Here is a 17,257-nt window from a genome sequence, read left to right as displayed (position 1 = left end):
GCATTTTATTGTATTTCTTTAAGTAGATTGTTATAGAACAAAATTGACAGGACTGAGATTTCATCTGCGCACGAGCATACCATCTGCAACCCCTGTGATATTCCAGGTTAGTGCACTTGTTCCTTTAATCAATTTACGCCTTATATCATCCCGCAACTTACAGTCCACTCAAATCCTGCAACAGTATCAGGTGATATTTGAACCAGATCACCCAAACGACATGAGTAAAGAGTAACAATAATGTATCAACGAAACTAAATCATTTTTATTGACATAGAGAGCTTAATGAATACATTGACTGTTTTGGTTTTTACATATTGTTTTAGAACGATAATTTAGCTCACACATCATTTTAAACACTTTTTACAGTATTTAATGGGATTGTTACACTAATTTAAGGATATATTGAGTTACTCTGTATAATACACCTTTTTTTTATGACAAAAAAGGACTAGATGAGTTCAACTGATGGTAATCGAGAAAGCTTGCCCATTAAAATGCAGCGCCGCTCAAGATTCTTGAAAGACCTAAAAATTCTGAGCGGCACTACAAGTGCGCCCGTCACCTTAACACAAAAGATGTTAAGTCTCATTTGCCCAGTAATTTCACTAGCTACGGCGCCATTCAGACCGAAAAACAATAATGCGTAAATATTACAGACTACTTCATGGCAGAAATAGGCGCCGTTGCGGTACCCATAATCTAGCCGGCATCCTGTGCAAAGGAGCCTCCCACTGGTAAGAACTTTTATTGCCAATCTACCATTGTATGTGCTCTCTGATATCTATCTTAACTACAATGTAAAAAAAACAGACTAAGAATATACTAGCTTATAAGTATACTACCTGACAGCCCTTATTATTCATGACCAAAAAATATTAAGAGTTGCTGACTGTTTACAACCTGTCAATCAAAATCGGTTACAGTCACAACAGATTCGCTTTCCTTTTCTATCTAGCTGTATCTCCGTTAGATATATTCTTATATATATATATATATATATATATATATATATGATATTTCTCTCGCACACTTTTTTTAGGCTGTACTACATACATACATACATACACTCACGCCTTGTTCCCGTCGGGGTAGGCAGAGACAATAGAACGCCACTTGCTTCTATCCTTACAAACCCCCCCATTCATTACTCTTTTCATACATGCTCGCCGGTTCCGGATGCTTCGGACCTTTCCTCAAAACGTCCCCAATTTGGTCGAATGTTCTACGAAGTCTCCCGCGACCTACTTGCCCACATACACTTACCTTATATATGTCCAAACCAGGTTAGTTAGGATGTTCCTTTTTTTCTTGAAAACAAGGGACGAGACGAGCAGGACGTTCAGCTGATGGTAATTGATGCGCCCTGCCCATATTGTAATGGGTGCAGTGCCGCTTAGGTTTATTGAAAAACCCCAAAAATTCTGAGCGGCACTACAACTGCGCTCGTCACCTTGAGACATAAGATGTTAAGTCTCATTTGCCCAGTTATTTCACTAGCTACGGCGCCCTTTCAGACCGAAACACAGTAATGCTTACACATAACTGCTTCACGGCAGAAATAGGCGTCATTGTGGTACCCATAATCTAGCTGGCATCCTGTGCAAAGGAGCCTCCCACCTACTCTAGTATATATATTGCAAGTCTACGAAAAACCTTGTTTTAATAAAAAACTTTTTTTTTTTTTTTTAATGGATATAGGAGGACAAACGAGCGTACGGGTCACCTGGTGTTAAGTGATCACCGCCGCCCACATTCTCTTGCAACACCAGAGGAATCACAAGAGCGTTGCCGGCCTTTAAGGAAGGTGTACGCGCTTTTTTGAAGGTACCCATGTCGTATAGTCCCGGAAACACCGCACAAGGAAGCTCATTCCACAGCTTTGTAGTACGAGGGAGAAAGCTTCTATAATAAAAAACTACATGTATAAAAATATATTTGACACCGCTAATAATTATAAAACTATGATAAGATTGAGTTATAGCATCCAAGCCGTGATATCGATTTATACTTCCACATGAGCGTCAGATCCATTTTCCATAACCTCTGTCACATTATCAGTCTCTAAATGTGCAATACACTTTGGTTCTTCGGTACATCTGTTCACAAATTGGAATTGCGAGTTATTCTTCAGTTTCTTGTACTCGCTCCTCACCAGAACCATCAGGTAAAATTGAAGAACTGGAAGAAAAATGATTAATTATTTTAAAACACCAATTCAGTACAATCTTATAAATATTTTTTAATAACTGCAAAGTTAAGATTAATGTTTTTAAACTTTTATTATCGCGGTAGTTTAATATATAGTTTATTATGATGGGTATATCTATATATATAAAAATGAATTGCTGTTCGTTAGTCTCGCTAAAACTCGAGAACGGCTGGACCGATTTATCTTGAATTATTTGTGGAAGTCCAGAGAAGGTTCAAAAGGTGAATTAATATGAAAGTGTTCGGAATTAAATAGAAACAACAATTTTGTTTTTCCTTTGATGTTTCGCCCGCCGTCCGATATTTGTTTTGTATGGACATATTTTCTATGAGAAAATTTATTGACGCACGGTTTGACAGTTCTGCTGTAAAACAATTTCATTACAACAACAGGGAGCATATTTTACGAAATAATTCTTGATGTTATGATATATTATTGACAAATTCAAAAAAAAAAAATATTTATTATATACAGAACAGCGTCTATCGGGTCAGCTAGTATTTTATATATTTCGATCTAATTGCATGAAAATATACGTGGTTGCGCGAGCGTAGTAAAACTCTCTAAGAAAAAAGCGATTCAACGTTATTGACAAATTGACAGATGAATAAAAAAAAGAGATAGCCGAAGTCCACTATGTTTAAGCAACTGTGTGTCTTCATACTTAGCCGGGTTATACTTCGTGGGTAATCGCGATACTCTAATTACTACTATTTCCAACTTATGTCAAATGACTGCAGGTTTCATATTAAATTCAAACTAAATTTTTATTTTTATTTAAGCAGTTCCGCCTCTTATTACGTCGTATTTACATCCTCTTTGGTCGCGGCGGAACTGCGGTGGTGGTGAGAAACTCTTGACACATTGACACTTGACACTAATAGTACATCAATCTGTCCACTGACCTCTACCACAGTAGACATATTATGTCTACTGTGCCTCTACTATATACCACTGGACTTGCGTCTGTGCTTTTGTGTCTGTTTGATATTCGCCATCTTAGCGCTGTTGGCTATGTAGCGAGAGTCTGCGGTACTTAAACTAGTGGATAACATAGATGGTGGGAAACTATTTACAAAAAAAATGTGTACTTTATAACGCTGATTCTTGAAGGGTAAATAACATGGAAAATGAACGAAATTAATTCAAAATGTAAAAAAACTTCAGACTATTGTACGTTCATTCGCAGCCATTTGTATTATACGTCAAAATTAGTTCTCTGGACGCTCGCTAGTGGCGCTTCAAATAGGCACAACAAATTTGCTGTCAAACATATGGAACAGCCTTTCCGGTGGTATTTATACAGTTCAGTGAATCTGTCCAAGTGGAGTCTAATTCATTTTGGTCTTTGATTCCCAAATTATTGATGACACATAGTGTGTGACCACGATTCATGCAACTGTATCGTAATATCGTGTCGTAAGTACCTACCCGTCACAATAATTATAAAGTTAAGATTGTTTGTAGTTTTTCCTGTAGGTAAGTAATTACTTGTTTGATGCCATATTTCGTGATCCCATCAATATTAACGAAATCAGACTGTATAATAATACATTTCGTAGCTATTAAGGCAATCTTTAGATTGGGCTGATATTGCAGCTTCCCAAACCCTTCACAAAAGAAAAGATTCAAATTAAGTTCACATAAAATATGGCTAAATCAATTCTTAAGTAATTCTTTTTTTAAATAATCATTTCTACTGGTTGACTATATCACCTACTCATCTTTTCAATATATGCCAACTCCTAGGCTCATTTTGACAACTACATGTGGACCAAAAGTCTGTTTGACTCAATGGGTACAGTTTGCGAAATTTTTGTGCAAAAAGTGTTATCCAAAAGAAATGAGATTAACAAGCTATTCTGGACTACACAAAAATAAGAAACAACATAAAAGAAACATTATAAAAAGATTACTTTTCTTACAGGTTAGCAAGCACAGTTCTGTAATTTAAATTTAAAATAAAATACACTTACTTTTTAAAACAAAAAAATAATACTTACATATATAAATAAACTGTACTGATAAAATTGCAATGAAAAATGGTAGTATAAACATGAGAAGCATTCCTGCGACCATAAAAAAATGTGTAACGTATGTTATAAGGTACAGAATCATCAGCACAAGTATGACAGCGCTGTACCTGTAGTACATTCTGATAAATGGGTAGTCCTTCTGCAATAAACAGTACAACGTCAGTTACGTATAAAAACTCTTTAAACACAAAAATAAACTTCAAATTAGGCCTGCCATAGACTACAGTAAAACCTGCTTAAGACGATTTCACAGGGACCCAATCAACAACACGTCATAAGCGAGAAAGCGTATTAAACAAAACAAAATTTTATGAACGATGCGGGACTCTAACCAACTGACCTAACTGTTCGAGTGACGTATCGTTATAAAATCTTGTATGCTTTGTTCAACTCTCAGGTTGTGGCTTATAATGTGGTGTATAAATCCTAGAAGTGAGGGTTATCACTTTAAAAACATAACAAATTGTATAAATTTTAATTTTAATTACGTAGTTTAAAGTATTCACTTTTTTTGGTCTGACAGAATGATTTAATCCATTTGAGCGCGTGCAACGCAGAGCAGCTAGAATTGTCGGGGACCCAGTACTCTGTGAACGGCTGGATCACTTGGCGTTGCATAGAGACGTCGCTTCATTGTGTGTCTTCTACCGCATCTATCACGGGGAGTGTTCCGATGAGCCGTTTCACCTGATTTCTTTCGCCGAATTCCACCTTCGCACGACACGCCACAAGTTAGAATATCATCCTCACCATCTGGATGTGTGGCGGTCCTCCACAATGCGGTTTTCAAGGAGCTTTCTTCCTCGTACTACAAAGCTGTGGAATGAACTTCCTTGTGCGGTGTTTCCAGGACGATACGACATGGGTACCTTCAAAAAAAGCGTGTACATGTATTCCTTAAGGGCTGGCAACGTTCCTGTGATTCTTCTGGTGTTGCAAGAGAATGTGGGCGGTGGTTATCACTTAACACCAGGTGACCCGTACGGTCGTGTGTCCTCCGTTGCGGCTCAGAATTTTTGGGGTTTTTCAAGAATCCTAAGCGGCACTTCGTTGTAATAGGCAGGGCGTATCAATTACCATCAGCCGAATGTCCTGCTCATCTCGTCCTAAGGAACATTATTATAAGAATTAAATTCTTCTTTTTTTATGACAGTAAGCAAAATACCATGCAGAATTAAAACCTTACCTTATGGGCACCCCAAATAAAAATTATTTGAAAAATAACATCAATAGCAAGGCCAAATACAAGTGCAAACACCATTATCAAATCAAACCTATAATTTCCATTTTTATTTCTATATAGATGATCGTGAAGGAATATACAGTAGGGTATGATAAGACATATATTTATTATCTGAAAAAAAAAAGAAAAAAACTTTTAAACAGCTTGCCAATAACAGAAGTTCCTCTAGTAAATCTATTACGCAGAGATTCCTGCCGCCAAATCCACCTTCGCACGACACGCCACAAATTAGGATATCATCAACACCATCTGGATGTGTGGCGGTCCTCCACAGTGCGGTTTTCAAGGAACTTTCTTCCACGTACTACAAAGCTGTGGAATAAACTTCCTTGTGCGGTGTTTCCGCTACGACACGACATGGGTACCTTAACAAAAGCGCCTATACCTTTCTAAAAGGCCGGCAACGCTCCTGTGATTCCTCTGGTGTTGCAAGAAAATGTGGGCGGCGGTGATCACTTAACATCACTTAAGCTCACCAGGAGGAGGTTTATTTGCACCGGAGGCCGGTTTTTTTTTATTACTATTGTAATAAAAAAAACCTTATTAGGGTCGAGACGATCAGGAATTTCAGCTGATGGTAATTGATACTCTCTGCCTGATTCTTAATAAATTCTGTGCGGCACTACAATTGCGCTCGTCTCCTTGAGACGTAAGATGTTAAGTCTTATTTGCCCAGTAATTTCACTAGCTACGGCGCCCTTCAGACCGAAACACAGTTATGTTTACACATTACTGCTTCATAACATAAATAGGCGCTGTTATAGTACCCATAATCTAGCCGGCATCCTGTGGAAAGGAGCCTACCCCTGGTATATACTCGTATATATATACTGACGAGCCTTTGCATGTCATGTAATAGTAGGAATGTAAGCATTATTGCCTTTCGGTTTGAAGCGACTCGTGGTGACATTACGGGGCTATGAGACTTAACATCTTATGGCAGAAAATCGGCAAGTTCAATAACGATACCGCTTACAATTTTTGTGTTTTTCAAAAATCTTGGGCGCCACTGCATTGTATCTCTTACCACCAGGTGATTTCTAAATAAAATTTGAAATCAAAATTTATGAACGATGCTGGACTCGAACCCGCGACCTCTCGCGTTCCGTGCGAGGACCAGGGGGGCTTACCAACTGAGCCAACCGTTCGAGTGACGTATCTTGTATGCTTTATTCAACTCTCGTAAGTAGATCCTGTAGACGCAGCCACAACCTGAGAGTAATACCTGTATGTAGATAAATCACACCTTCGGTAAGACAAGGGCACAATTGCAAAATTTTGCAAAAATGAGTTAAATATGCCCAAACATATAAAAATAGTAGTACTACCACTGGACAAAGACACCCATTAATTTACTGTATTTACACTAGAGGGCGTCAATGCCCTTGACTCATTGGTCAATTTTTTGATCATTCTGGCACGACATGTACACATTAGTTAGTTGCGCCGAGGACCGCAAGTGATTCAGTTGTCTTCTGGAGTGACAAAGCCACAATAGAAGTTACGGCTTTGTCCCTCTTATTGTTTACAATTTATCACTGTCATCGAGTATTTGTGACGTTGTCTGTCCATTTTATTAATTCATAAACAATTTTAAAATTACTGATTTATCTAAGCAATATCTTTAAATGCAATATAATATAATGTTTTCTTAGTGCATAGTTATTTTTGTTCGGGCTGTTTTTAGGTACTGCACTAAACTCTGATAATGAATCGGAGAATAGAGACTTTTCACCGTCAGAAGGATCAGAATATAAGCTTCCACGTTGAACTTCATCACGGTAAAATAGATCTCCAAGTTCATCAAACAGCTCGTCTAGTTCCAACAGCAGCTCATCAAGTTCACCGAAATCTGTCAATAATGATACTAATTTGGAAACCAATGAAAGTAATGCGGAGCCAGATCTGATATTCACCTTAACTCTGAACATGGATTTGGAAAGCGAATGTCGAGTAAAAGACAAAAAATACCCTTAAATGGAAAGGAGTTATTTCAAAGCGTTTGAAAAACAGTGGCTAGGCAGGAGGAAAGACTATTCCAAAAAAAAAAACGATGGGTCCACCTTGCAGTGATTCATGCAATCTCTTGTGTTCCACCAAAGTGTCATGTGAAACGAGAAATGAGATATTTAAAGCTAAAGCTAAAGGGAATATCAAAGACAACGAGACTTTCTTACATCCTGCGTCAAAAAAATTCAACCTCAAACTCGAAGAACTATACTATCAGCCAAAACCCGCAATAGAGCACCTAGAAAACCAAACTCTACCTACTACTTTCAAATTGGTGGCAAATAAGTCAATTGTGTAATTCCAAAGAAGTGTAACGATAGTGATTTCCAAGTCTGTGCTATTTTAAGTTCTTAATGATAATGTTTAAAAGAAAATAAAACAAATCTGTAAAATAAACTAATAATTTCATTAATAATTCATGTTTAAAAAATGGTTTAAATAATCATTATTGTAAAATATTTTAAAGATTGGCGTAACAAGGGCACAATTGAAACCCTTTCTTTAAAAAAAAAATTAAATCAAATAAAAATAAAATTTCTTAACTACTGTCAAAGCACAATTCTATTTTTTAATAATCAATGCATATTAAGTTAGATATCAATAAGTAAAATATAATACAAACACTGACCAATATGATATTAATTGCAAAACAAATCTTAAGATGGCTCTCCTGTAAAATTATAAAAAGTTCGATTGTGCCCTTGTCTTACCGAAGGTGGGAATAGTTTTTGGCAAAAATTACTCACAGTGTCCTCTTATTTTATGGTATTTGTAGTTGTGGGTTATAATTAAGAGATTATGAAATCGTAATTGTAATGCAAAAATCAATGTAAAACCAAAGTTACAATTACACGCGTTTTAATACTTTAAAAGTGTTTTATTTGAATGTGTAACACGTGCCATTTAACCTTTGAACAAAATCTCAAGTCTGTAGCACCAATCAGTCAAGAGAAACAGGGAATTATACTTATAGTCAACTATATTATATTTATTATTATAATAATATGTTACTAAATATATATTATGTCAATAAATTATATTTGTGGTCAACGGATCAGCCTATCTATCCAACGCGGAAATGCTGGAAGTATTCTTGGTAAGCTTCCACGTAATGATAGTTTTAATTTTATGTAGTCATCGTATTGTAAATATAGTTGTAAGATTTGTTTTATCGTCTCACTGTAAATATTTATAGTTATATCTAGGCTCGGTCGTCCGGATATTTATATTATAAATGATAAAATAGCGAACTTACCATTTTTACATACGCCCAAATAAGTAGTCCTTTCCGCAGGGGTACACAGAAACAGCATTTTATAAGAACTGGCAGTTCACATCTCATGTTTAAAAACTAAAATAATTCTTAACAGAACAATTGATTGTAATTTGTCTAAGTTATTTGTAAATATGAACAACTTGAATGACAGTTAATTCATTTATGGTCCTTATCATCGGAAGTGTAGCGCAGATATTATAATATTGAGCATGTGTCTGTCTGTTTGTTGAAACATAATCAGTTTTATTATGTAACTTATATACGCTTCGTGTTATTTTACATTGAAATTAATCAAATACAAAATACTTACTGATATTATATGATCCCAGTGTCTTTCTGATAGTATTATTTATACAAAGTTATACCTAGGTAACACTGAAACTGTTATAAAATGAAAAACGGCTTAATGTAGAAAGTTTCCAATACTTTTATTGTTTTTCGAAGTAATCTCCGTTCCTCTCTACACATCGTCGCATTCGATGGAAGCACTGAGAAAAGTAGTGGACCCATTGTTCCTTAGGGGTCTCTTCTATGTTCTATGTATTCATTTTCGTACGCTTTCACCGCATCTTCAGGGCTCGTAAAGCGAATACCTCGAATTTTATCTTTAGTTCTTGGGAATAAATAAAAGTCGTAGGGCACCAGGTCAGGAATGTATGGCGGATGACTCATTTATCTCAACACCTGCCATAGTCAAATATCCAACAGTCCGTTTCTCAGAGTGCGCTGAAGCATTGTTGTGGTGGAGGAGGATCCTGCTTCCAGGGTACTGCTGTCGAATTTTTTTAAAGACAACAGGCAAACAGCGATTGCCATACTGTCCTTCCATCTTCTAGCACAACTGTCGCGAAATGACCTTTCCGACCAAAGAATGAGGCAATCATCTTTTTTCCTTGACTTCTTCCTTTCTTTACCTTAGTGGGCCGATCCTCGAAAGGAAACACCCACTGAGGTGATTGTCTTTTGATTTCGGGTTCGTAGCAATATATCCAGCTTTCATCACCTGTGACGATGTCAAATACAGTATTTGAACTACCGCCGTTGAACTTATCTAACATTTGGCGACACAGTCCATGCGAAGATGTTTCTGGTCGTCGATTAAAGTATGGAGAATCTATCTGGTACAAAGCTTCCTGACGCCTAAATGTTCGTGTAATATTTTTTGAACTCGACTCATACCAATGCGTAGGCTTGCCCGTATCTGCTGATAGGTCACTCTCTTATCTTCCTCGTTAAACCAATTGTAAATGGGATACGAGATGGGGCTTCATTAAGAAATGCTAATCGCAGCCTATCATAGCTTTGTTGTTGAGTAAGCCCACAACGAAAGTCGTAATAAATCATTGACCGAAAATTTTCTCGAATTAGGTTGATTTTCACTTGTAACCAGAGTTATAGATTTGCCGCCAATTCACAAAAACAAATGACAAATGAATGCAATATACTACTACATTAGGTTACCAAAGAGTTCTAAAATTTAAATTCAAAAATGTTTTCATTAGCAATGTTTCTAACTGGCCAGTTCCAAACATTTTCAGTGTTACCCACGTACTACGCAACCCGGCATTTTAGTTTCAATTATTAGCAAAGTTAAACAGAGCATTTGGCAGGTCAACGTCACACATTATACGAGACTGGCTCGAGTACGCCCACTTGGGCGTGCTATTGGTTGCCGCACTTTTTTTTTTTTATGGAATAGGAGGACAAACGAGCGTTCGGGTCACCTGTTGTTAAGTGATCACCGCCGCCCACAATCTCTTGCAACACCAGAGGAATCACAGGAGCGTTGCCGGCCTTTATCGCCTTTACTTTGCGAATACGCCTTCGGTATATAGTTGGATCGCAGCGAACACAAATCCCTAATCTAAGATTTTAATCACCCTAACGTGATCGCATAAAATGGCACGAAGTAGGTGTTGTTCCAAAATTGTCGCTCAGAGGGCTATTGAGAGGGCTATGCTTGGAGTTACCCTGTGAGATCGAATTAGAAATGAGGAGATCCGTAGGAGAACCAAAGTTACCGATATAACCCAAATGATTGCGAAACTGAAGAAGCAGTGGGCCGGGCACATAGTTCGACGGACAGATGGTCGGTGGGGCAGTAAAGTCCTCGAATGGCGACCACATACCGGAAGACGTAGTGTTGGTAGGACCCCCTCAAGATGACGATCTCGTGAAGATCGGTGGAATACGTTGGATGGAACAGCGCAGGACCGACCGTCGTGGAGATCTTTGGGGCAGGCCTTTGTCCAGCAGTGGACGTCTTCCAGCTGATGATGATGATATACATTTGTTTTTAAATTCTTTCGATTATTATGCTGATATTAATTAGCTATTTTTAATATTTTTTATTTCTTATCAGTTTAATTGCGTTTTTGATTTAATTCGTTTTAAGGTTTATTGTAGTGTTAATTGGTAGTGTAGTGATCAAATAAATGTTTTCCTCCTTTCTATTTTGTGAAAAAGTTTTACTTACATCCTTTTTTCATACAATATTTGCTTCTTAATAATGTTTAACACTTACATAATTTATACGTCTAGAGAAAGCCTCTTGTTGTTAGGCAATTTAAGTCATTTACTGTGCCGACAGCTACGTCTTACGCTCGCCATTTTTTTTTAAATATCTAGACGTATAAATTGTCTATGGTTTTACATTTATTACTTACTAGGTTCTTATAGTCGTCACGCCAGCATCAATGAAATCATCCGCAGGAAATTTGTCGCTCACATCGTCGTCCATCTTTAAAATCATTTATCAACTTAATAGGTTATTTAATATTATATTATACAATTTATGTAGCCTGCGCAAAACCAGATAAGCATCATACATCATTATTCTCTGTATAATTTATATTATTGTAAGCCTTCTTTGATATCGAAGCTTTAATATATTTCTTGAATTTGTGCTCAGTGAGTCCTAGTATACTGTCTGGTATTTTATTGTTAAATTAAATACCAAGACCTTGAAGGAGCCCTTTATAATTCTAAGTCTTAGATCATTTATATAACGGCCAAAAAAAATTGAATTTAGAACTAAACCCTATTTTGAGCAATTCACACACACTAACGATCGCAAGTGTAAGACGTAGCTTGTCACGCACACTAAACTATTTCCTGGCCTGTTTTATTGGTCGTCTAACAGCAAGAGACTCTATCTACATGTATAAATTATCTAAGTTGTAAATAAATATAATAAGTGGCAGTTGGTGCTGGGGCTGCTGCTTCGACTGAATTAAACAAGTTAGTTCAATGACGTTATATAAGGATATATCATTCGCAGTCTGATAGCGAAACGGTAAAAGAGTGCTTAATGCAATGTTAATCATCCATGTTCCGAATTTTTTTTGCGTCAAACGTCGTCTATAAAGAAGCATTATAAGCTAATGCGTTTTATTCTTATAATAATAATATTAGCCTTTTTTACAGACAAAAACTAAACCTAATTTTCATCAGCTGGAAGACATTCACTGCTGGACAAAGACCTCGCTCAAAGTCCTGCGTTGCCCTCATCCATCGTATTCCGGCGATCTTGATCAGATCGTCGGTCCATCTTGTACCTACCAACACTGCGTCTTCCGGGTCGTGGTCGCCATTCGAGGACTTTTCGGCCCCAACGGCCATCTTTCCGTCGAACTATGTGCCCTACACACTGTCACTTCAGTTTCGCAATCATTTGGGACTTTGGACTAAACAATAAACAAATAAAAACTAAAAAATCATGACTAAATTCTTTTATAAATTCTTAATTGTCCTTGTACCTCTGGGGAAAGGCCTCCCTTGTTCTTCTTCACTCTTCTTTATTGGCAGTTAGACTAGTCCTAGTTCTTCCAGCCATTTTCATTATTTCATCTACCCATCTTCTAAATTGCCTACCTCTATTTCTCTTGCAACTACTTTGGTACCATGTAGTGATAGTAAACTTTTATTAGGTCCTCTCATCAGGTGTCCAGCCCGTTTCTATTTTAGACTCTTTATAGCATAAGCAACATCGGCTACTCTTATCTTATCTCTCAAATTTTTGTTACTTATTTTGTCTATTCTCTTTTTATTGATTAAGCTCCTTTCCATGGCTTACTGGGATTACATTATTCTTCCATAACCCAACATAAAACAATTGGAAATTTTCATCATCTCCGACAATTTATACTCATTTCTTTCCTGCTCCATCAAAATTGACATAAGTGTGAATTCCACGCGGATGAAGTCGCGGACACCAGCTTGTGTTCTACAAATGTTTATTTTTGATAAAATGCTTCATTTTCAGACAGTGGGACGTCTAAGGTAGGAAGCTAATAAAATTGTTTAATTACTAATAATTATTTAACTTCTGCCACGCAATCCGCAAAATGTTTTCCAACAATTACGGTACGAAACCACTTCTGACACTGATACAGCGTGTTTCATGCACTTTTCTGGAATTTAAATTTCTTTTAAATTTATTACTTAATTTGTGTAAAAATATTTTGAAATTGTATCATTTAGGTATTTCTACCTCACGCCCAGATCAATGAATCTTGAATGAAGCTCTTGCTAGAATATTAATAGGGTCAAATGCCATGCGGATGACGTCATTGATGCTGGGGTGAGATAGAACTATACTATATATATAATAGGCTAAATCTGTCATTGCAGTTTCGAACCATCGATTGGAAGTGTCCTATTTACCGTGAATTTTGAAGTGAAATTGAAATATATTCAAATTAGCATTTCAAATCTATTATTGAACGTCAAACACTACCACCCATTCGAAATAGTATCCTTCAGACCTGAGAAGAAGGGCATAAGAAGCTCTAGAAAAACTTTAGAAGCGCTGAACTCTTTATTTTGTTATTGAATGAGAAATCAGGTCAGACGTCTAAGAGAGCGCGAATGAACACAATAATAATTAAATTAAAATTAGGTAAAACTTTAATAAAATCGCCTCAATTCTTTTCTGCCATCAATGGCATATCATATTGCATCCGGCCGCGCAATAGGGGTGAAGTTAAGTCATCAATTTCAACTCATGCTTTCAAGTTTGAATGGCTGGGTAGCCTAAGGATAAGAGATAAGATAACTTTTAATTAATGGTATTTTAATGTGGATATAAATAATTCATAGGAGAAATTGTTTCTAAACAAAAATTAAAATTACAATCTATTAAGCTAAGAAATGTGTTAGTGATTCTTAATGCTCCTAATAATTCTTAATGCCGGAGAACAATCCGTTATCTATGGCTGCTATTTTTATCGTAACATATTTTTTTTTTGTTTTCTACATTTTAACATGTATGAGTTTTTAATACATAATAGGCGTAGTCCAATATTATAGATATAATATGCTTGTTGATATTATGTTTCTTTTAATGCTACTTTTTATTTTAAAACATGTTTATATTTTATTATCGACCATTATATGAGATATATGTATGTACAATATTATGATTTATTTATTATATGTAAATTAAACACACGCGTTGTAACAGTAATGTTGGTAAGAGGTTCTAGGATCTGCCAAGACCTGAGTGTTTTACTGCAGTATTAGTGATTTTCTAAATAATAATAATGTTGACACACATTTTACACAAATTATCTTGCCCCAAGTTAAGCATATATAGAATACATACATAAATTCATATAAACATACATAAATACATTTAAACATCCATGACTCGGAAACAAACATCAATATTCATCATATAAATATGCTTGTACCAACCGGGATTCGAACCCGGGACCTCTAGCTTAGTAGGTAGGATCGCTAACCACTCGGCTATACAGGTCGTCTTATTATATGTAGACCGCACTGTATCTCCAGAGTTAAACGGGCACCCCTGAAAATCAGTGCTGTTTAACTAAAATCATTGCCATGGCCGTGTCACAGATAATCCTGAGTCGGTGACCCATTTCCTGAACTGCACTGGAACTCTCTAATATTAAATCAATTATTATTTAATAACGTTCTTTAATGGTTTGTTTTGTACTTTTATTTTTGAAGTAAAACTTCTTTCGGCGCGACTTGGGCGTAACTTGGAAATTTTTTCTGACGGAATTAACGCTCAGTTAAAAAGTGAATTGAAACAATTTTTTTAAGCCGTTATAATTTATTACTACTTTTGTAAGAAATAATAAATGGTTCCAGTATTTTTCTGACATTTGCGACTTTCGTTAATTTGTTTTTGGTTTCTTTGTCCATTATTAGATAGGCAAAGGGTTGAAGCCAATACAGCCATATTCGTTAAGATTCATTAACAACGTCATATTGATATGTGGTAATATAAACTTCAGTTTCTTACTATCAATTATTTTATTTTAGAAAATATTATAAAATGTGCGAATGGTATTAATGATGTATAAATAGAATATAAAATGAAAATAATAATCAAATCAAATTTCGGAATCCCAGGAACATTTTACTCTTTCATCAATAATGCTGGGAGAATGCTGGGAGAGTTTCTTGCCACGCTTCATCTCTCTCAGAGCGCCATTTGTTTCCGAATCGGATGTAGTATCTAGTAGTATAAGAAATGGCATCAAAAAGAATTCTAAAGGAATCAATTTTGAGAAAATAAATGCCTTTTATGCCTTTTAATAAATAAGCATAAAAGAGAAAATCAAGAACCTGCTCACCTGTAAAAAGTTTAAGTGTTTATTTTCTGATGAATAATAATATCAAAATATAACATTAAATCATACTTTGTAAAATATATAAAATCTCACATGATTAAATAATATTATTTAAAAATATTTATAAAGGCATTATTTTATTTTAGGCAGAGAAAATGCCAACTTTGCGAAGAAGAAGTTATAACGTTAGCGTTTCTGAGAAAAAAAATAGCAAAAAATATAAGAAAGCTCCTCAGTAATAAGTGAGTGCTTATTTGGTAACAAGGCTTTATTTAATGTTATATATTAATGTATCCGTTAATTATTCAAAAAGTTATTTAATATAAAAAGTTTTACTTCAATCGCGCGTAACGATAACACGCACACGCTTTTTTTATATGAAGTGTAACATGTGAGTGTTTTGTTTTTTTTTTTTCATGGAATAGGAAGACAAACGAGCGTATGGGTCACCTGGTGTTAAGTGATCACCGCCGCCCACATTCTCTTGCAACACCAGAGGAATCACAGGAGCGTTGCCAGCCTTTAAGGAAGGTGTACGCGCTTTTTTAAAGGTACCCATGTCGTATCGTCCCGGAAACACCGCACAAGGAAGCTCATTCCACAGCTTTGTAGTACGAGGGAGAAAGCTTCTTGAAAACTTTTAAGCTTTAACAATAGATTTGATTTACCAATAGGTGTCTATTTATCTTCAATATATTTTAATTTTACGACAATTTTACACAACGGCGCCTATTTCTGTCGTGAAGCAGTAATGTGTAAACATTATTGTGTTTCGTTCTGAAGAGCACCGTAGCTAGTGAAATTACTGGGCAAATGAGACTTAACATCTTATGTCTCAAGGTGACTAGCGCAATTGTAGTGCCGCTCAGAATTTTTGGGTTTTTCAACTATCCTCAGTGGTACACCATTGTAATGGACAGGGCGTATCAATTACTTTCAGCTAAACGCCTTGCTCATCTCGTCTCTTATTTTCATTAAAAAAAATAAAACAACATGTAAAAACTTGTTACTTATGAATTGTTTTTACGAAAGCATTAGCTTAATAAAAGCACCATTAAGTAATGGAAATTGTTTTCTGGAACAATTAATTTTTTTTTTTCAAATCGAACCATCCATATTTTTTTTTATAAATTATATCTTCGACATAACATAAAGCTCTTTTGACTAACACAGTTTCAGCTTTTCATATTTGAACGGAACATAACTTTTGATCAAATCGATAAATTAATAAATGCTTCAAGACCACGTAATAGTCCTGTACTTCACTTAATTTTGCTTTAGAACAATTGTGATGAGTTGAAAGTGTTATAGTTTCTCAGTAAAGTGTACCACAAAGATACATATATTGTGGGATACTTCCCGGCTCTGATAAATTTAGTTATAAAATTATCAGGGCCGGGAAATTTATAAATTAATAATTAATCGACAAATTACTGCTTAGATAGAGGCCAGTCGTAACAGCCTGTAACAAGCACGGTACAGTCGCACATGACGCCTCCCACCCTTTCCGTTGGTGGCAGTGCTAAATATAGCGATAGAATAAACGACCATTCTAGATATCCGGACTTTAGGTATTTGACATAATAATCGGCGTTATTTATTAAGTGATTCAAATTTCCTTTGTGATGCGACAACAGAAAATGTTCAAAAAAAATGTAATACGAAATTCAAAAGAATTGTTAAAAAACGTTTGTGTGGTAAATGTAACTCACCATGTTTAATGAACATGGCGTAGCGAGTAAGTCAATCGAAAGCATTTTGAAATTCCACCGGTATTCCAAGTGAGTCAATCTGAAACACTTAGAAATACGCACGCCTCATTCGATTTCTGGTTATAGGAAGTGCTATTTCACTTTGAACTTATAATAGAATTAA

General features: G+C 35.8%; 1 protein-coding gene across 1 annotated transcript; it reads right to left on the bottom strand.

Moving 5' to 3' along the window:
• Positions 1–1,919: 1,919 nt before the first annotated feature.
• Positions 1,920–8,921, bottom strand: LOC126964434 (uncharacterized). The gene is made up of 4 exons (XM_050807538.1): positions 8,757–8,921; positions 5,435–5,602; positions 4,216–4,387; positions 1,920–2,181 (listed from the first exon to the last, which is right to left on the bottom strand). Exons 1-4 carry the CDS (start codon positions 8,841–8,843, stop codon positions 2,006–2,008), a joined length of 603 nt encoding a protein of 200 aa, XP_050663495.1. The 5' UTR covers positions 8,844–8,921; the 3' UTR covers positions 1,920–2,005.
• Between the last annotated feature and the right edge of the window lie 8,336 nt (positions 8,922–17,257).

The sequence above is a fragment of the Leptidea sinapis genome, chromosome 5 (genome assembly GCF_905404315.1).
Source record: "Leptidea sinapis chromosome 5, ilLepSina1.1, whole genome shotgun sequence".
In the NCBI taxonomy this organism is placed as follows: Eukaryota; Metazoa; Arthropoda; class Insecta; order Lepidoptera; family Pieridae; genus Leptidea; species Leptidea sinapis.
This window is presented reverse-complemented; position numbering and strand designations above follow the sequence as displayed.

Bases quoted from the DNA above. Each gene is read 5' to 3' on its own strand.
- LOC126964434 (XM_050807538.1), bottom strand. From the start codon at position 8,843: ATGAGATGTGAACTGCCAGTTCTTATAAAATGCTGTTTCTGTGTACCC. The intron at 5,603-8,756 runs GTAAGTTCGCTA...TTTTTTTTTCAG, and splicing joins TTTGGGCGTATGTAAAAATG to ATAATAAATATATGTCTTAT. The intron at 2,182-4,215 runs GTAAGTATTATT...TTTTTCTTCCAG, and splicing joins AGTACAGTTTATTTATATAT to TTCTTCAATTTTACCTGATG.